The sequence below is a fragment of the Heptranchias perlo genome, chromosome 41 (assembly GCF_035084215.1).
Source record: "Heptranchias perlo isolate sHepPer1 chromosome 41, sHepPer1.hap1, whole genome shotgun sequence".
In the NCBI taxonomy this organism is placed as follows: Eukaryota; Metazoa; Chordata; class Chondrichthyes; order Hexanchiformes; family Hexanchidae; genus Heptranchias; species Heptranchias perlo.
This window is the reverse complement of record NC_090365.1, coordinates 4,915,261-4,935,302: the sequence shown is the minus strand read 5'-3', so window position 1 is coordinate 4,935,302 and position 20,042 is coordinate 4,915,261. Positions and strand designations below refer to the sequence as shown.

At 44.2% G+C, this 20,042-nt stretch overlaps 2 protein-coding genes and 1 non-coding gene across 4 annotated transcripts in view; 2 read left to right on the top strand and 1 right to left on the bottom strand.

Moving 5' to 3' along the window:
* Window positions 1–262: 262 nt before the first annotated feature.
* On the bottom strand, window positions 263–11,566 carry eif3k (eukaryotic translation initiation factor 3, subunit K). The gene is made up of 8 exons (XM_067974971.1): window positions 11,366–11,566; window positions 9,647–9,745; window positions 8,593–8,713; window positions 5,934–6,008; window positions 5,093–5,159; window positions 3,965–4,042; window positions 2,161–2,286; window positions 263–387 (listed from the first exon to the last, which is right to left on the bottom strand). Exons 1-8 carry the CDS (start codon window positions 11,422–11,424, stop codon window positions 356–358), a joined length of 657 nt encoding a protein of 218 aa, XP_067831072.1. The 5' UTR covers window positions 11,425–11,566; the 3' UTR covers window positions 263–355.
* Window positions 11,567–14,368: 2,802 nt separating this feature from the next.
* LOC137306096 (U6atac minor spliceosomal RNA) lies at window positions 14,369–14,495 on the top strand. Its single transcript, XR_010958825.1, has one exon. It is a non-coding gene; the product is annotated as a U6atac minor spliceosomal RNA (small nuclear RNA).
* Window positions 14,496–17,006: 2,511 nt separating this feature from the next.
* Window positions 17,007–20,042, top strand: part of clip3 (CAP-GLY domain containing linker protein 3) — a 49,918-nt gene continuing 46,882 nt past the window's right edge. The window contains exon 1 of one of the 2 annotated variants that reach the window (XM_067974961.1): window positions 17,007–17,144. The gene's annotated coding sequence lies outside the window, so the exon portion shown is untranslated. The remainder of the gene's footprint in view (window positions 17,145–20,042) is intronic. The other variant, XM_067974962.1, reaches the window with a different exon arrangement.

The following is a 20,042-nucleotide window of genomic DNA, read 5'->3' as shown; positions in this document are numbered from 1 at the left end:
AAAGTCGAGTCACACGCTGACACTCACCGTCTAGACTCACACATGGAGAATGGCCACTAGGGTGTGGTTCTGGAGAATGATTTGCGCCTGTGAAACTTTAACTGAGTTAGGAGAGGAAGGGAGGGAGGGGGACAAAAGGGCAAATAAACATTAATAACTCATACAACTAGTGCGTTTCAGATGAGTGAAAGAACACTTTAGGTTATAAAAAAAACAAAGCAGCCATTTCACTCGTCAATTAAATCTGATCATACAACACGAACACTTTCAGTCATTTTATTGGCAATGAAGAGTTACGGAAAGAACATTTTGGTCAGAAAACAAATAAAGCACCGGAGTTTGAGATAGCAGGAGCTCACTGTGACGACGCCATGATGCTAGCCACACCTGGAAATAAAAAACACACGTCAGCACCACATTCTCAATTTGAATTTAAAAATGCACATATATGGAAATCTCCCGTCTTCACTGAAGATGTGATACTCAAAAGCAATTTACAATTTAACTTTTTAAAAATAAAACTCCATAATATGACACTCAGGACTGAAATATTCCGTATTAATCTGTTTGATCAGCAGAATAATAATTAATTGATCTTAGCCAGTCGTGTAGTAGGGGGAACTACATCTAGAATCATCACCCCCTGGGCTGACGAGTGGGGGAGGAAATCTGCCGTGTTTCCTGCTCCCAATTTAAAAAAAAAATTTGTTCATGGGATGTGGGCGTCACTGGCAAGGCCAGCATTTATTGCCCATCCCTAATTGCCCTTGAGAAGGTGGTGGTGAGCCGCCTTCTTGAACCACTGCAGTCCGTGTGGTGAAGGTTCTCCCACAGTGCTGTTCGGTAGGGAGTTCCAGGATATTGACCCAGCGACGATGAAGGAACGGCCGATATATTTCCAAGTCGGGATGGTGTGTGAGTTGGAGGGGAACGTGCAGGTGGTGTTGTTCCCATGTGCCTGCTGCCTTTGTCCTTCTAGGTGGTAGAGGTCGCGAGTTTGGGAGGTGCTGTCGAAGAAGCCTTGGCGAGTTGCTGCAGTGCATCCCGTGGATGGTACACACTGCAGCCACTGTGTGCTGGTGGTGAAGGGAGTGAATGTTTAGGGTGGCGGATGGGGTGCCAATCAAGCAGGCTGCTATGTCCTGGATGGTGTTGAGTTTCTTGAGTGTTGTTGGAGCAGAACTCATCCAGGCAAGTGGAGAGTATTCCAACACGCTCCTGACATGTGCCTTGTAAATGGTGGAAAGGCTTCGGGGAGTCACTCGCCGCAGAATACCCAGCCTCTGACCTGCTCTTGTAGCCACAGTATTTATGTGGCTGGTCCAGTTAAGTTTCTGGTCAATGGTGACCCCAAGGATGTTGACGGTGGGGGATTTGGCGATGGTAATGCCGTTGAATATCAAGGGAAGGTGGTCATTGCCTGATACTTGTCTGGCACGAATGTTACTTGCCAGGTCTTGCTGCATGCAGGCACGGACTGCTTCATTATCTGAGGGGTTGCGAATGGAACTGAACACTGTGCAATCATCAGCGAACATCCCCATTTCCGACCTTATGATGGAGGGAAGGTCATTGATGAAGCAGCTGAAGATGGTTGGGCCTTGGACACTGCCCTGAGGAACTCCTGCAGCGATGTCCTGGGGCTGAGATGATTGGCCTTGAACAACCACTACCATCTTACTTTGTGCTAGGTATGACTGCAGCCACTGGAGAGTTTCCCCCCTGATTCCCATTGACTTCAATTTTACCAGGGCTCCTTGGTGCCACACTCGGTCAAATGCTGCCTTGATGTCAAGGGCAGTCACTCTCACCTCACCTCTGGAATTCAGCTCTTTTGTCCATGTTTGGACCAAGGCTGTAATGAGGTTTGGAGCCGAGTGTAATTGTAATCCAGTGACTCCCTCCTCCGTGAGAAACTGGGTGTGCGACTATCAGGCTGAGCTGTGACGCCCCCAACAGGCCAACAGGCTCGCACTCACTGTCTAGGCTCCCATCTGTACAATGAGCAGGCAAGCGAGGTACCAGTGTAACCGTAACCCGAGTGAGTCACCGCCTTCAGAACAGGAAATCAGACCTCTTCTTTAAATGTAAAAAAACACATGTCACAATCTAACTGCGTCATCGCTACCACTTGGAACTGCTTCGATATATAAAACTCACTGTCAAAATCGATCTTTTCCACAATGTTTTTGGGTTTGATGCTTTCTTCTTGGTTGCATATGAAGATTTTGTCCGGTTCAGACTCAGTCCAGCCGTACTTACTCATCCAAACCTGCAACTGAATATCTGAAAAATAAATGTTTTGACACATCATTGAGTATTGGGAGAAATCGCAGATCATTTAACTTTTTAAAAATAAACCACTCCAGGGAGAATGAGCCCATCCATCCAACCTCAGGGATTGTGGCCAAATGCGGAGCGATGGAGCACCATCAATGAGTTGTGTCACAGTGTTGGGATGAATGTGGGTTCGCACTCCTGAATGCTACGCAGAGTGCAGGTGCAGACTTTGGGCGAGGAGATTGTGCTCGGCTGCAATGAGTTCCTCATATCACATTACTGAATAGTTTTAAAAAATTAATTCTCAAGACGTGGGCATCGCTGGTAAGGCCGGCATTTATTGCCCATCCCCTGAGCAAGTTTGATACAACAGAGGGGCTTGCTCGGCCACTTCAGAGGGCAGTTGAGAGTCAACCACGTTGGTGTGGGCCCGGAGTCACATATAGGCCCAGACCAGGTGAGGACGGCAAGTTTCAGTGACTACATCTCAAAATTACTTCATTGGCAGTAAAGCGCTTTGGGATGTCCCAAGGTAGTGAAAGATGCCATATAAATGCAAGTCTTTCTAATGGACATTAGTGAACCAGTTGGGTTTTTACGACAATCCGACAAATTCATGGTCACTTTTACTGATACCAGATTTTTAAAAATTGAATTAAAAATCTCAAACTGCCATGGGGGGATTTGAACTCACATTCTTGTCTGGATTAGTAGTCCAGTAACATAACCACTGCACTAGCGTATGCTATGATACTATCCGCTGACTTTCACTGGACTGTCAGGAAGGAGGGGAAAAAGCAGCCTATCCATTACAAACTGACTGGTACCATTAAACTGACTTAGTCTCATTTGAGTACTAAGAGTTTGTTATCCTGCATTTTCAGCTATATTTTTACAGGGAGTCAGTGTTTTCATGATGCACAGCGGTTTGGAGAAAGTGGCGTCACACACTAAGTATACAAGTGTCTGCAAGTCAGTCTGAATTCACTTTTTATTTTAAATGTGGAGCCATGAGCAGTGCACTGTGTGGTGAAGGATGTAAACAGGAAGGGTAACACTATGTTTAACTACCACAAGTTGACGGTTTATTTACACATACATAAATGCCCAAATTATTGGCATGGACTATCCTACATAATGCGATAGGTTATCTTCAATGGGTCAACAGGGACTACAGCACCATGTTTTTTTTTTAAAGGGAGAACCCAAAGGTAAATTTCAATTGAGGTCAATTTTCAAACTTTGGTCAAATTTGTATACTGTAGATACACACTGCCTTTACAAACTGAACCAAGGGGCAGTCCACAACTTTTTTCCGCATTACTAAATGTACGTGTAAGGCCAAAATTGAAAAGTGTAAAATGAAGAAGATTGGGTGTCATGAAGCTGTGATTGGGCAATGCCGAGCATAGTTTCAAAAAGCAGTGGATTACAAGAGGAACAGAAGAGTGAGAAGTCCTACAGTTTTGAGCTCCTTGGAAAGAATGAATTAACAGAGGACAAAGCAGCGAGTTTGATTCTGACACTAAGGGGGTGGGGGGGTGAAGAGGGAGCATTTTTCGGACTGCATGCACAATATGTAACATTTGTATTTAAAAATCAAATTTAGTCCTAAAGTATTATCTGCTGGGAATTTTATAATTGTACCTCTGCAAGAGTCCAGGGTGATTTCCCCCACCCTTACCTGTCAAATCTCCTAACATTTCAGCCAACAGCCATTTCTCAATGGTTTGATATGTGATTCCAACGACGTGACAAATAACTGCGGGAAGAATTCCAACAAGTTAGAACCCGCGCTGACATCTCCCACCATTCCAGATAGAGTAGTTTTAAATTCCCAAACAAGCAGCTGGTCTCGTCTGTACAGGAAGTACAGAGTAACAAAGGTCCCGCTGGCAATTCAGCCAAACAATTCAGCTTGTTTCCTTTATATATTTTTTTTATACAAAATCCATCATACGCTGCATGAAAACAAACAGCGTCTAATTCTTCCACACAAAAATGCAACCTTTTTAAGACCCCCACAAATGGCACAAACACATCCCCAGCCCATATATCTGCTCCTCAGGTAGGAAGCTTGCACTGGGCTACTCGTGTCCCTCCTGGCAGCAGCAGACTGTGGCTATTTTAGTGGTTTCAGAGCAGTCACGAGAGACCAATAACCTGGGAGGGGGAGGCGCAAAGGAAGAAAGATGCAGGGAGAAAGAGTCTTTACAACCTCCCTTAAAATGTACAATTGTTTCTTCTCGAGATGTGGGCGATGCTGGCAAAGCTGCATTTATCGCCCATCTCCAGTTGCCGAGAAGGTGGGCCAGCAATTTGAACCACTAAGCAATTGTTTTTGGAACTGGGTGGCTTGTTAGGCCACTTCAGACAGCATCAAATCAACCACATAGAGTGGGACTAGAGTCACCTGTAGACCAGACCAGATGAGGAGGACGGGCTCTGTTCATGAAGAACATGTGAACAAGTTGGGTCTTTACGACAAACTGGCAGATTACACGGTCATTTCCCCCCACCCCGATGCCAGTGCATAAATGACCAGATTTATTGAATTATGAGGATTTGAACCCATGGCCTCTGGGTTGCTAAACGCTGGGACTGCACAGTGTTATCGGAATTCAAACACTGCTTTGCTGAGTCCTAAATCTGCTCTCAGTCCCAAATACCGTGTAATGAGCTCACTGCAGATTTAAACCTAAACTCAGAGTTTCAGTCAGTCCCTGCCAGATACTGTATTACCCCCTTACATGACTCCCTTCTCCAGATACAAGAAAATCTAAGCAGCTTTTCGATCATGACCTGCACTTACATTTTCGTACTGAATCTTCAAAGCCTGTTATTCCATCAATCAGCTCGGAGTTTTCTTCCAGATTGCGCTGGAGAGAGAAGTTCGCAGAAATTAAATAACTGCACAACCAAGAGCAAAACTTGCACTCCACAGCAGAGTACAGTGATGTAACACGTCACCACCTTTTACTGGCCAGTTATACTCCAGAAACCCACTCTGAAATTCACTGTTCCAATCAGTTGGGCAGCATGTGGTTCAATGGGGTGTCCAGATACAAAAATGATATTGTATGTTATACACTGACCCTCTCCCTCTCTCCCCTCAAAGTTCAATGACAGCTACACCATACATACAGTAAGACCCAGGTAAATTGCAAAGCTGAGGCTAACTGATGGTAGGGACTTTAGCAGAAATACAAGAGGGGCAAGCAAAGCCAGCCAATTTTAATTCCTCCTCCAATTGTCTTGGTGCAGCATTTATCATCCTCAGACTGGAGCCCTGCTCCCTGGCCCACTGCCACTTTATAGTCAGTCACTAGACAATTGCTTTATAATCTTTCCTCCTTCTGCAGGAAACTATTTAGCCTCCAGGCAGCAAGGATGGAATCAGAAGATTACCATGTAGGGGAAATTGCAGTTGCAAAGCCCTGCCCTGCCGTACCACAGTGCAGTGCACTGAAGCATTTCGACGCTGCTGCACTGTGCCCCCGTGCAAGAGGCCAAGTTAAATAAGCTGCAATACTGAACTCACACGTTGACTCGCCACAGATCCGAGATTTTCTATTGTCTCTTGCACTCAGCAATAACGTGCATTTACTTGGGAGCCTCCAACATGAAAAAACATCCCGAGGTGCTTCACTCACCCAGAAATCCTGGAAGTGGCAGGTCTCCAGCAGGTCGCCTAGATTCAGGATCTGTTGGATCGGTCGTTCCTCTTGCTGTATACGCATGGTTAAGGAAGATCTGTTTTAATATTTTCATTGGGCTCTGCTCCATGTTTAAGGGGTGAATATTACTATTAATACATACAGTCCCCACCACTAACATCATCCACGCTTATCGCGAGCAGTTGCTTATCATAAAATGGATACAAGCACACGAGGCCATTCGGCCCATCAAGCAATCCAGTTAGTCCCATTCCCCTGCTCGTTCCCCGTAGCCCTGCAAATTTTTTCCCTTCACGTATTTATCCAATTCCTTTTTGAAAGCCATGGTTGAATCTGCTTCCACCGCCCTTTCAGGCAGCGCATTCCAGATCATAACTATTCGCTGCGTAAAAACGTTTTTCCTCATATCGCCTTTCACCATAAATCTGTGTCCTCTGGTTCTTGACCCCCCCCCCCACCGACATGGGAGCAGTTTCTCCTTATTTACTTTATCTAAATCCTTCATGGTTTTGAACGCTTCTATCAAATCTCCTCTTAACCTTCTCTACACCAAGGAGAACAACCCCAGTTTCTCCAGTCTATCCACGTAACTGAACTCCCTCCTCCCTGGAACCATTCTAGTAAATCTTTTTTGCACCCTCTAAGGCCTTCACATCCTCCCTAAAGTGTGGTGGCCAGAATTGGACACAAAACTCCAGTTGTGGCCGAACCAGTGTTTTATAAAGGTTCAACATAACTTCCTTGCTTTTGTAATCTATGCCTCTATTTATAAAGCCCAGGCAAATTTATATCGGGCAAATGGAGCTAACCATTTGTCAGTACCATAAGAGTCAATTACAATGGGGCCGCTTGTAGCACATGAAGTGCCCTCTTTCTCGTTAACCTTGTTAACCCCTGTACAGCATTTAACAATGTGCAATGTTCAGTTTATATTCCTCTCAGAAAACGTCGTGCTGCCATGCGTCTCTCCCGCGGTTCTCTCTATACTGGCAGACTGGTGCTTCTCCAGGGTCGGTACAGGAACTGAGTGGAAGCTGCATTCAATACCAATCGGTGTTTTGGTGACCAGTAGTGCTCGCAGGGATCACAGCAATAGGGAGATTGGCTTTAGCGTCCACCGCTTATAGCGGGTAAATCGCGTTAACACTGACTATAAGTAGTGGGGACTGTATCCCAAAAAAACAACGTACCATTGGTGGCATTAACATGGGGCGGGGGGGGGGAGGTTGAAGAGGACAATGAGAGAAGATCGTGTGAAGATCACACAGGACTTAAGTAAATCTAAGCAGTACAAGAATTGGAAACAATGCAACTTCTCAGAATCCAGGGCTGGCAGTAAGTTGCAACGTCATACTTGCAAAAACTGGATGGAAAGGTACACGCAGAGCTCCCCCGATGGCTCATTGGGTAAATACAATACCCGCTCTACGGAATTGTACAGACCTGGAGACTCCGGGTTTGATCCCCAATCTGTGCTACATTTGGTGACCTCACACCAGACAGCATCAGAGGGGCTACAATTGGCATCCGTGCCCCTGAGATACAGAAGAACAAAAGTCGGCCAGGGTCCCTGCCCAGCAACCCCTGCATCTATGGGTCATCAAACCATAATCCAGCACAAGTTAGAGATTTCAGGGGAAGAAATTTTCCTTTACTACAAAAGGTGGGCAGCACATTTCATAACTCTCAGGTCCCTATTGTTTCCAATGTTATTATTCTACTCGGTGCATTCATGCTCATGTGAGACAGAGGGTCAGTAACTAGAGGTCACAGATTTAAGATAATTGGCAAAAAAACCAAAGGGGAGATGAGGAGAATTTTTTTTTTAAACCAGCGAGTTGTCATGATCTGGAATTCACTGCCTGAAAAGGTGGTGAAAGCAGATTCAATAGTAACTTTCAAAAGGGAATTGGATAAATACTTGAAAAGGAAAAATTTGCAGGGCTACGGGGAAAGAGCAGGGGATTATTTGGATAGCTCTTTCGAAGAGCCGGCACAGGCACGATGGGTCGAATGGCCTTCTTCTGTGCTGTATCAGTCTATGATAGCAGGGGCACATGAAATAGCCACTGCGCCAGAGGCTTTTCTATAACTACCATCAATGCTGACCTGATCCGCAGTCTAGGGAGGGGATAGGATCCTTCTGGCAGTTGTGGTCTTGGAACGACCTGCATACAAGTAGGCACCTTGATCCTACAGAAACCACGAGATCCACCTGAGATCCCTCCCATTATATTGATTCTATCAGAAAATACACAAACAATTGAAACCAGAAGTAAAAAAAAAATGCAACCTTGCCCTTTTCACTTTTTTTTAAAGCAAAGAAATTTGGGTAAAGGGTCAAAGGCCACAAGGCAGGACAACCCCCCCCCCCCGCCCCCCCAACGCTGAAAAGAATAGGAGAGAGGATGAGCAAAATCAAGAGATAGCAGTAAGGTGGTACCAAGCTTCGGTCTTAACAAGGCTGAAAATTGTAGGAGGAAGGGAGGCAAGGATGCCAGGATCTGGCCATTGCGTGTGTATCAGTCGGGAGACGGAAATCTGAGTGCACTGACATATTACTTGTATCTGTTTGCAATGAAAAGCAGAATCTTGTAGCCCCATCGTGAACAGGCAGCCTCTCTGGTAAGGATACGTGTGTCTGGTCGATCATACACTTGCAGAGTGTGAAGTCTGTGTGCGGGAGGTTCGTCAGCGCTTTCAGCAAGATCTGTGCGGTTACGGTGGTCTGGAAGAAAGCGGGATTGAACTGATACCTGCAAGGAAAAAAGAAGCAAAGGGATCACTTTTTTGTTTTAAATTTGAGGGAACTCCCTTTCTCCTTTAAAACAACAGCAAAATACTGCAGATGCTGGAAATCGGAAATAAAAATAGAAAATGCTGGAATTACTCAGCATCTGTGAAGACAGAAACAGAATTAACATGTGTGTAACCGTCACATCCCAGAGTATAAATCCTTCATCGTCGCTGGGTCAAAATCCTGGAACTCCCTTCCTAACAGCACTGTGGGAGAACCTTCACCAGACGGACTGCAGCGGTTCAAGGAGGCGGCTCACCACCACCTTCTCAAGGGCAATTAGGGATGGGCAATAAATGCCGGCCTCACCAGTGACACCCACATCCCACGAACGAATAATAAAAAAAATAAAACAGCAGAGGAACAGAAATAAGCCTGAAGACTTACAAGCCAAACTGTTAACAAGGGGCCCTATGAGGTGAGTTCATAAGAAAAAGTGAACTCTGCATTAAAAAGTGGATTTTATTTTAAATGAGTGAGTAGAGACAGCTCCCCGATGGCTCAGTTGCTAAGCACTACCTAGAGTAGAGCCATACAGACCAGTTAGGTCTCAGATTCCATCTCAGGTGTTTGTTGAGGCAAGGATGCTACAATTTGCCTCTGCACCCTTAGGTTAGGGAGAAGATAATCAGCCAGCGTTCCTGAAACCGATCACTATGTGGACATTGGGCAAGGACGGGATTGGGTTCGGCCCTCATAGTAGAATACCTCGTTAGAACTCGAGGTTCATACAGGAGTAATGGTAAGGTACCAGAGAGTGACGAGCACCTGTGGAACTGTACCCCATCAAAGGATTGATACCTTCAGGAAAGGAGAGGAGAAAACTGGAATGGGAACAAAAGACTCAGACTTCTCAAAGTTAAATTAAATCCAGTTGAAGATGTACACGTACAGTTTAAGAACAGCCAGATTGGCTTCCAAATCATAGGCGTTCTCCCTGGCCTGTGTCTCCACGTACCGTTCCAACGTTGAGAGATTCTCTGGGTTATACCTGCGGGAGAAAAGGACACAGAATTGAAGCCACCATTTTCTCACAGTAATCCAGTGGCCTGGACCAATAATCCAGAGTTAAATCCCACTGTGACAGTTTGAGAATTTGAATTCAGTTTAAATATTCCGGAAAAAAAAATCTGCTTTCAGTAAAAGTGTCCACAAAGTTGTTGGATTGTCATAAAAACCCAACTGGTTCCTTTAGGGAGGGAAACCTGCCACCCCTTAAGACAGTTTTACCCGTGGTTGACTCTTAACTACCCTCAGTTGTATCAAGAAGGCTGATCACCACTTTCTCAGGACAACTAGGGACGGGCAATAAATACCAGTCTTGCTAGCGACACCCCCAACAGCAACGAAACAATGACCAGATAATCTGTTTTTAGTGGCATTGGTTGAGGAATAAATGTTGGCCAGGACACCAGGGGAGAAGTCCCGCATTTTCTTTCAATAGTGCCACGGGATCGTCTACATCCACCTGAACAGGCAGACAGGCCCTCGGTTCAACGTCTCATTTGCAGCACTCCCTCAATACTGCACTGAAGTGTCAGCCCATAGTGGGCTTGAACCCCGACAGTCCGGTCACCGATGCTCATCGTTAATACTCCGGTCACCGATGCTCATCGTTAATACTCCGGTCACCGATGCTCATCGTTAATACTCCGTTCACCGATGCTCATCGTTAATACTCCGTTCACCGATGCTCATCGTTAATACTCCGGTCACCGATGCTCATCGTTAATACTCCGGTCACCGATGCTCATCGTTAATACTCCGGTCATTGGGGTATTGATGAACATCAATAACTGAAGTATAAATGATGACCATCAGTGACTGGAGTATTGATGAGCATCAATGACTGAAGTTTTAATGATGACCATCAGTGACTGGAGTATTAATGAGCATCAGTGACTGAAGTATTAATGACCATCAGTGACTGAAGTATTAATGATGTCCATCAGTGACTGGAGTATTAATGATGACCATCAGTGACTGAAGTATTAATGATGACCATCAGTGACTGAAGTATTAATGATGACCATCAGTGACTGAAGTATTAATGATGACCATCAGTGACTGAAGTATTAATGATGACCATCAGTGACTGGAGTATTAATGAGCATCAATGACTGGAGTATTAATGATGACCGTCAGTGACTGAAGTATTAATAATGACCATCAGTGACTGAAGTATTAATGATGAGCATCAGTGACTGAAGTATTAATGATGACCATCAGTGACTGAAGTATTAATGATGACCATCAGTGACTGAAGTATTAATGATGACCATCAGTGACTGAAGTATTAATGATGACCATCAGTGACTGAAGTATTAATGATGACCATCAGTGACTGAAGTATTAATGAGCATCAGTCACTGATGCTCATCATCAATACTCCAGTCATTGATGCTCATCATTAATACTCCAGTCATTGATGCTCATCATTAATACTCCAGTCATTGATGCTCATCATTGATACTCCAGTCACTGATGCTCATCATTAATACTCCAGGTAATCCTGCCAGTGCTGTTGTTTTCTGACCCCTGCTCCCAGCCCCGGTTGCTATGCTTCACCACCGCCCCCCCCCCCCCCACCCCGCGGCCCAGCCGCACTCACCGGTCGATGCCTTTCAGCAGCTTCCCCACATTAGCTCTCATCTGTTCGATGGCGCTCATGGCTGGGTTCTGGCCCTCCTCGCTTCACACAGTGCCCGCACTCGCTGTCTATGTTACCGGGGACCTGGGCCTGAAGCAACCGTTAAGGCCTCAACACACGAGGCTCCGTCACACAGGGGAGAGGTCAAAGGGGAAAGCACTTCTTGAGCATGCGCAGTTCTGGACGGGCCCGCCGGTGAAGCGCATGCGCAGATTGAATCGGCAACAAATATGACGCATGCGCATTTCTAACTATCTCAAGCTCCTTTAGTTGCAGCACAAACTGTTTGTGAGTTCCATTTTAGTACTTTACAATACAACTTATCTCAAAGATGTCGAGGAGCTGACTGCTCTTAACTAGGTTGGGATAAAAGGGTCATTTTCAAAAATGGCAATCTGTAACTAGTGGGGTGCCGCAGGGCTCAGTGCTGGGGCCTCAACTATTTACAATATATATCAATGACTTGGATGAAGGAGCAGAGTGTCTTGTGGCCAAATTTGCTGATGATACAAAGAAAGGTGGAAAAGCAAGTTACGATGAGGACACAAAGTGTCCGCAAAGGGATATTGACAGGTTAAGCGAATGGGCAAAAATTTGGCAGATGGAATATAATGTGGGAAAATGTGAAGCCATCCACTTTGGGAGGAAAAAGAAAAAAGCAAAATATTATTTGAATGGAAAAATACTACAAAATGCTGTGGTACAGAGGGATCTGGTGTCCTAGTACTTGAAACACAAAACGTCAACATACAAGTGCAGCAGGCAAAGGGAATATTGGCCTTTATATCTAGGGGGATGGAGTATAAAAGCAGGGAAGTCATGCTACAACTGTACAGGGTGCTGGTGAGACTACACCTGGAGTACTGCGAACAGTTCTGGTGCCCTTATTTAAGGAAGGACATACTTGCATTGGAGGCAGTTCAGAGAAGGTTCACTAGGTTGATTCCGGGTGTGGAAGGGTTGTCTTATGAGGAAAGATTGAACAGGTTGGGTCTATACTCATTGGAGTTTAGAAGAATGAGAGGAGATCTTATTGAAACATACAAGATTCTGAGGGGACTTGATAGGGTAGATGCTGAGAGGATGTTACCCCTCATGGGGGAATCTAAAACTAGGGGGCATAGTCTCAGACTAAGGGGTTGCCCGTTTAAGACGGAAATGAGGAGGAATTTCTTCTCCCAGAGGGTTGTGAATCTTTGGAATTCTTTACCCCAAAAAGCTGTGGAGGCTGAGTCATTGAATACATTCAAGGCTGAGTTAGACAAATTTTTGATCAGCAAGGGAGTCAAAGGATACGGGGAAAAGGCGGAAAAGTGGAGTTGAGGTAAAAATCAGATCAGCCATGATCTCATTGAATGGCAGAGCAGGCTTGAGGCTCCTATCTCTTATGGTCTTATAGGTCATTGTTGCCCTCTGAAATGGCCTAGCAAGCCACTCAGTTGTAAAATCTCGCTACAAAAAGTAGAACCGTCACCACACGGACTGCAGCGGTTCAAGAAGGCGGCTCACCACCACCTTCTCAAGGGCAATTAGGGATGGGCAATAAATGCAGGCCTTGCCAGCGACGCCCACATCCCATGAACGAATAAAAAAAAATGATCCTCAAGCTGACTCCTGATAATCAATTCCATTATTTTTCATGCAATGGAAGTAAGACCATTGGGGTCTGTAGTTGCCAGTGTCACCCCATTTTGCATAAGGGCACTGCATTAGCTTGTTACCAATCTACTGTTACCACCCCAGTGTCCAGTGACTTCCTCAAAATGACTGTCAGTGCCTCACAAATCCCCTCCCAAGTCTCTCCCAGCACTGTGGGGATAAATACCGTACATCCTTTCAAATTTATTTATTTTGAGTTCATTTAGCCTATCTAGAATTTCTATTTCTATAGTGAAGTCTGATTTTACTTGGGATATCTTTATTTGCAGAGGGCATATGTTGGTCATCTCTTCCATTGTGAACACTTGAAGGAAGCAGTCATTCAGAATATTTACTCATTCTCAATTTCAAGCTTATTTGCATCTATTATGGTTTTCAGCTTCTGTCTGACTGCCCTCTTACTATTGTGGTGCTGCTCTAAATGTTGACATAAAAGCGTAACAACAAGCCTGCGTATATAAGATTTTTAATAATGCATAATAGATATTTTACCATGAGGTGATGCCCCAGGTATATGATTCAAGACTAAATATCTCAGGCATTCGCTTGGGCAGTTTTTGGTTATAGTGGAAATAGCAGATAAAGCAACGATTGTACAATAAATAAAAACAGAAAATGCTGGAAATACTCAGCAAGTGAGGAAAGAAAAGAGTTAACATTTCAGGTCAAAGACCTTTCGTTAGATTGTACAATAAATTCAGTTTTAATGAGATGAACCAGGTTAATTTTGAAATTAATATATATACATACAAGCTATAAGCATATATACACATACATATGCATTTTGTTCCTATATATTATGATCTCCTTCTGCCTGTGAAGGGAGGCATCAGCTCTACATGTCAGGCATGCGCAAACCGCTGAGCAGACGGAGGTCACATGACAGCCAGATACCGAGGCCGTGATAATACCCATTTACAGTGACAGGCTCTTCCATATAATTCCCTGTTACATTGTTCCTTTTGCACTGGGCTGAGCAATCACCGGACTGACTGCGGTTTTGCTTTGAGCAGACTTTGAACGGTACCCTGAAGCTAAAACATAAAGTGAATAGCAATTGGCTGAGACCGTGCATAGATTAGAATAATTAAGAGCGCGCTTCATAAATGCAAACTAAACCGGTCAGAAAGACGACATTTCTGTTCCCTTCAGTTAGTTTTTATATCTTCCACAATGTAACTGAATTGCGTTACAATTCAGAATTAAAATATAATGTACAAACTTAAATCTTATATTTATCACCCTCACAAAAAGAGGTAATAACATTTCGGAATATAAATACTGTTAGCTACAAATAAAACCTGTGTGTTGTATGAAAGGAGAGAAGGTTAGCACTCCCCTTGATAAGGATGGAAGGGGCCCTTGTGGCCTTACAACACACAAATGGTTAAGGCATTGCCACCTACTTAGTGGCATCTAACCATGTTTTCTTTTCAGGAGATGATTCCCCTCTTTTGTGTCTGGTTTCCACTGCCCCTGCAATTGAGAGACTGGGACTGAACCCATTGCCAAGTCTCTGCCAATGTTCTTTTGAACCACAAGGGAGGAGGTCCATTAAATCAGTCCAGGATAACTCTCCTTCAAACTTTTCTCTCCCATTCCCCTCGGTCTCCTTGCCTTGCTCAATGCTTCTCCACAGCAACACAGTTCAGCTTTAGCACCTCAGCACGGTGGGTATCAAACCAACATCCCCCACTGTGGTGCCGCCAGTGATGGTCCAAAATGTTTTGCTAAGTAAGTTTTCTAAATCAATTTTTAGTTTTTACTCCTCCACTCTGCTCCCACCTCTCCACCACTGCTAAAAAAATTGCTCATTACAGAACAATATTACGACCTTGGTAAAGTGCCAGATAAATGGGTTGCTTCAGTGTACAAAGCATGGTCATGACAAAATTGAGCCTCAGTGATAGAACATAATTTTGCTCTGCCCAACATCAGAAAACACTGAGAAGATGGTGCCCATAATGGGGATGCCTTTTCGCTTCTGCCCTCCAACCTATCACACCCTAGCACTTTGTTCTTTCCTTCCCCCCTGCCTTTTTTATCCTGGCTCTGTACTTAACTCTGTTTCTCTCTCCAAAGATGCTGCCTGACCTGCTAAGTGTTTCCAGCATTTTCTGTTTTTACCTAAAGTTCAAACCTTGATCTCAGCCAGGGTAGCGATTGGGCTCCAGCAGTTTGGTTCAATGGTCTGGATTAGCATCAGCCAGGGTTCCTGCTCTTGATCTCCTGCTGGAAAAATTTGTGGATTTCGAGTGAGGACATAATTGGAGTCAACTGTGATTCGAGGATTCTGGATGCACCCAGTGCCTTGACTCACAGATGGAGATTGGTAACTTGGGTGAAGTGCCAGGAGGCTGGCAGCATGTACCAACTGATCACTGACTCAGGAGAAAAAAACATGGAAAATATGGAAACCTTTTTGTAGGGCTGGAGAGATTTGAACACAAGGATGAGAATTTTAAATTCAAGGTGTCGCTGGACCGGGAGCCAATGTAGGTCAGTGAGCACAGGGGTGATGGGTGAAATGGACTTGGTGCGAGTCAGGATATAGGGAGCAGAACTTTGGATGAGCTGAAGTTTACAGAGGGTGGCAGGTGGAAGGCAGGCCAGGAGAGCTTTGGAATAGTCGAGATTGGAGGTAATAAAAGAATGGATGAGAGTTTCAGCAGCTGATGGGCTGAGGCAGGGCAGAGACGAGCGATATTACGGAGGTGGAAGTAGGCGGTCTTGGTGATGGAACGGATATGGGGTCGTAAGCTCAGCTCAGCTCAGCATCAAATAGAACACTGAGGTTGAGTCTGGTTCAGGCTCAGACAGTAGCTAGGGAGGGGGATGGAATCGGTGGCTAGGGAATGGAGTTTGTGGTGAGGGTCGAAGACAATGGCTTCGGTCTTCCTAATATTTAATCGGAGGTAATTTCTGCTCATTCAATATAGAATGTCGGACAAGCAGCATGACAAATCAGATGCAGTGGAGGGGTCGAGAGAGGTGGTGGTGAGATTGTCAGCATACCTGTGGAACCTGACATTGTGTTTTCGGATGATGTTGGTGAGGGACTGCATGTAGATGAACTAAGGATAGATCCTTGGGGGATTCCAGAGGTGATGGTGTGGGGAGGGGGAGGGAAAGGAAGAGAAGCTATTGCATTCTGTCTACGACTGGATAGGAATGGAACCAGGTGAGGGCAGTCCCACTCAGCTGGACAACGGAGGAGAGGCGTTGGAGGAGGATAGTGTGGTCAACCGTGCCAAAGGATGCAGACAGGCTGAGAAGGATGGGGAGTGATAGTGCACCACGGTCTCAGTCAGGGTAGCGATAGGATGTGACTTTGATTAGGGCTGCTTCAGTGCTGTGGCAGGGTTGGAAAACTGATTTGAGAGATTCAAACATGGAGTTGGGGGAAAGATGAGTACGGATTTGGGAGGCATCAACACGTTTGAGGACTCTGGGGAGGAAAGGGAGGTTGGAAGTGAAGTGTTTGTTTGCGAGGAATGATGCGTCAAGGGTGGGTTTTTTGAGGAGGGGGAGATGACGGCAGTTTTGAAAGGCCACACACAGGATTAACAGGTACTTAGAATGAATTTACAATGAAATACGAACCTAAGGCACTGAATTTAATATTTAATGGATGTAGATATATAGATTTATGACTCTGGAAACATGCTTTTGAAGGGATTTTTTCCTCTTGAGTGCAAGGGAAAATCAGCTAAAAACTGCACCGTGAAACCAATTATTTCATAAACAATCTGAAAATATGTTTGTGGTTTTCATACACATTATTAAATAGGAGATTCTGTGCTAAATTTATCAACATAAATTACCTCAGAGTAGGGGAATTTAACAGTTTGAACACTTGTCCCCACTGCAGCCAGTACCACCTTGAATGAAAGTGTTTTCTAGAATTTCTATCCTTGGGGTGTTGCACACATCACTGATCAATTGAACGAGTCTTGGAGCTCAGATGGAGTTGGTCTGACGCAGGCGGTGACGGAGCAGCCACATCTTGGGGGCGCTGAATGACTTATTTATTATAACCAACACAACACAACGGCACAGACAGAGGAGCAGAGCCACTCTGGTAGGATTGCAATCATGTAAATGTATTTGCTCAAATGGTTTGTGTGTGTTTTTATATGTAGCAATCGGTGGGCATTGCAACATTGATGAAATTGCAACAAATACAATTGTTACACCTGGTGCGTTTCTTGGTATTTAAAGGGCGCTGGTTCCAGTGAAATTGACTCGTGAAAAAGATGGTGTTTGACAGTAACATGGTCGCTCCTTTAATTGTTGTTTTCTTCGAGCTTAACGTTGACCAAAAAAATAATAATGCAGAATCTAAATGAGTAGCATTTGATGCTCCGTGCCAGGGATGTGGGGTTACTTGTTTTTTCCGCGGTCTCTTGTATTATTACAGTGACGCAGATTGCAATCCCTGCAAGGCTGCTGATGCTGTTTCTCTTCTCTATTGTTTAGTATCCTCGGCTGAATCCGAGCCGAATGCAAACAAAAACACAGCAAAACAAGGCAGAAAACTCTGATTAATAATGCATATGGAATATACTAGCATCGTACATTTTTCCTACGGTGTTTATATTCATTGCTGTTGATCTAAAATGGGCTTTTAATATATAATGTTTTATATTGTGAGGGTATTTAGTCTTCCAATGCCTATTACTGATAAATTATTTTTAGAATTGATTTTTTTAAAAAGACATTTCATATATTAAAGATTGTAATTTGGGTTAAGCTTTCAGGTACTGTGTATCTAAATATGGTGTTTGCTGGACTTCAAATCAGGTCTCTGGTCTGAATTGGTTCTGTGTTGTGTAGATGGGCAGATTATGCAGATTGATTATACAAGATATACAGAAAGATTTTTGTCCAAGTTAAGTACATGCTGAAAGGTTAGCATTCTCCAGAGAATTTCACTTACTGCTGAAATAACCAGGGTTGCTTTTGAATGTTAATTTTTTATATATATAGTAAATATAAAATGTTTGAAATATACAGTAAAATCTCAGTATAATTAATTGTGTTGTACAGTCATTATGGTAGAGTGTAATCTTTCAATAAAGTAAATAGTTTTATATTTTTCATGTTAAATATGGGTGTCTTAAAGCCAAGCGTTTTGTGTTGTGTCAATATAAATGTAAAACAGATAGAAAAATTTAAAAGACCCCTCACACTAAAAACAAATGGGCTCTATTGCTTTTGTTTTCAATTGAAATCTTTTGAAAGGGTCATGAATTTATGTAGCGTCACTGTGTGTTACTATTGTTTTGGATAGTCCATTTTGGCGAAAGTATTTTAAAAGGCCAAGGAATTGAAAGGGTTAACTCTCTATTACCCTTGAAATTGGCCGTGCTCTGCTCTCAGTAAAGGTTAAACACGAGCGTTTCTTCTCAAGCCGTCAGAATTATTTTGGCACATATGTGCTGCATGCATTTAAAATAATAATGAAGTTTTTTTATTTGTTTTTTTGGGGGATGGTTACTTGCCCCCTTGCCCCCCCCAAGCCCACAGAATTGATGCCCTGGCATTGCCCCGCCCCCCCCCCCCCCCCCGCTGCAATCGGCTAACTCAGCCTCGAGTTGCTGAATTCCACACTTGGCAGTGCACTTGTCAATTAATTCCACCTTCCCCGCGCCCCCCCAACCTTCAATGTCATTTTCTCCCCTCCAGTGGTCTCGTCTTAATGCTGCCTTTTCTGACGTTCACTGGGAGCTACCAGGATCATTGAACCTCCTGATTTCCTCCCCCTCCCCCTTTCTTGTGGGCAAACACTTCGTCTACACTTGGCTCTGTCATCAGGGTACACGCTGAGATCAGGAACATGCCATATGGAGAACAACAGGTGTCAAGCCACCTTCCCACTGTGCATCCTTGGCATACTGCCAGCTCAGACCCTTTATTAATATTAGCAGGTCTCCCATGGCTTTCCTGACACTGTCAGTTGATGCCCTGTTTTGTAATGACGGGAGTGTTATACCCTGTAATATACAGTATTATTCTGCTGCTAAGGTGGAATGTATTATTCTGCTGCTAAGGTGGAGCAGTACCTATGGTGGCCTATTCCTTTTAAGGCCATACAATTCTAATTGGAAGTAAACACAACCTAAAGTCAATAATCACTTTTGGTGAAGGGAGGTTTGCAGATTGTAGTGTTCTTGTAAACGTCTGGCTTTAGGTCAGGAAATACACGGCATAAAATGACTGGCTTTCTTTCTCTTTTTTAAAAAAAAATGCTTTTAACGGTTAAAGTGTGAAGTCTGAAGTGCAACAAATGCTCTTAAACCTTTTTTTATATGAGTACTGACCTTGAAAAATGTACATTTAAATACTGTGAAATCGCTACTGATTGACGAGCTAGAAGGTAAATTTTGTGACATTTTCCAATTGCGTTATCTACAGTGCTTAAGAACATTCTTGTAATGTGTGCATTAAGAAAGGGCTCTGAGCTCCACCGTTGACTCAGTTTCACATGCACGGCTCTATGTGGAGCTGCGCCTTACAGACCAGCAAGATCCCAGGTTCAATCCCTGGTCCATTTCATGATGTGGAGATGCCGGTGATGGACTGGGGTGGACAAATGTAAGGAATCTTACAACACCAGGTTATAGTCCAACTCACTCACTCACCTGACGAAGGAGATAATCTCCGAAAGCTTGTGATTTTAAAATAAAATTGTTGGACTATAACCTGGTGTTGTAAGATTCCTTACATTGGTCCGTTTCATGTTAACAACCATGTGGGTGCTGCAAGTGATCTCAAGGTGGGGCCTCTGATCTAGTGAGAGCAAAAATCTCCAGTGCGCCCCATCGTGTAAAGGTTTTGTGTGTGTGTGTGAGTGGAGACATCTGTTGATATCGGGTTTGGGTGTGATGACCCCTGTTGTTGAAAAGACTGTCAGCACTCACTGTCCAAGCTCTCGTGGGCAGTTGGTATCGGAGAGCAGCCTGTAACTTTGGAACTG

Bases quoted from the DNA above. Each gene is read 5' to 3' on its own strand.
- eif3k (XM_067974971.1), bottom strand. From the start codon at position 11,424: ATGAGCGCCATCGAACAGATGAGAGCTAATGTGGGGAAGCTGCTGAAA. The intron at 9,746-11,365 runs GTGAGTGCGGCT...TTTCTCCCGCAG, and splicing joins CTGCTGAAAGGCATCGACCG to GTATAACCCAGAGAATCTCT. The intron at 5,160-5,933 runs GTGAGTGAAGCA...TTCTCTCTCCAG, and splicing joins GCCACTTCCAGGATTTCTGG to CGCAATCTGGAAGAAAACTC.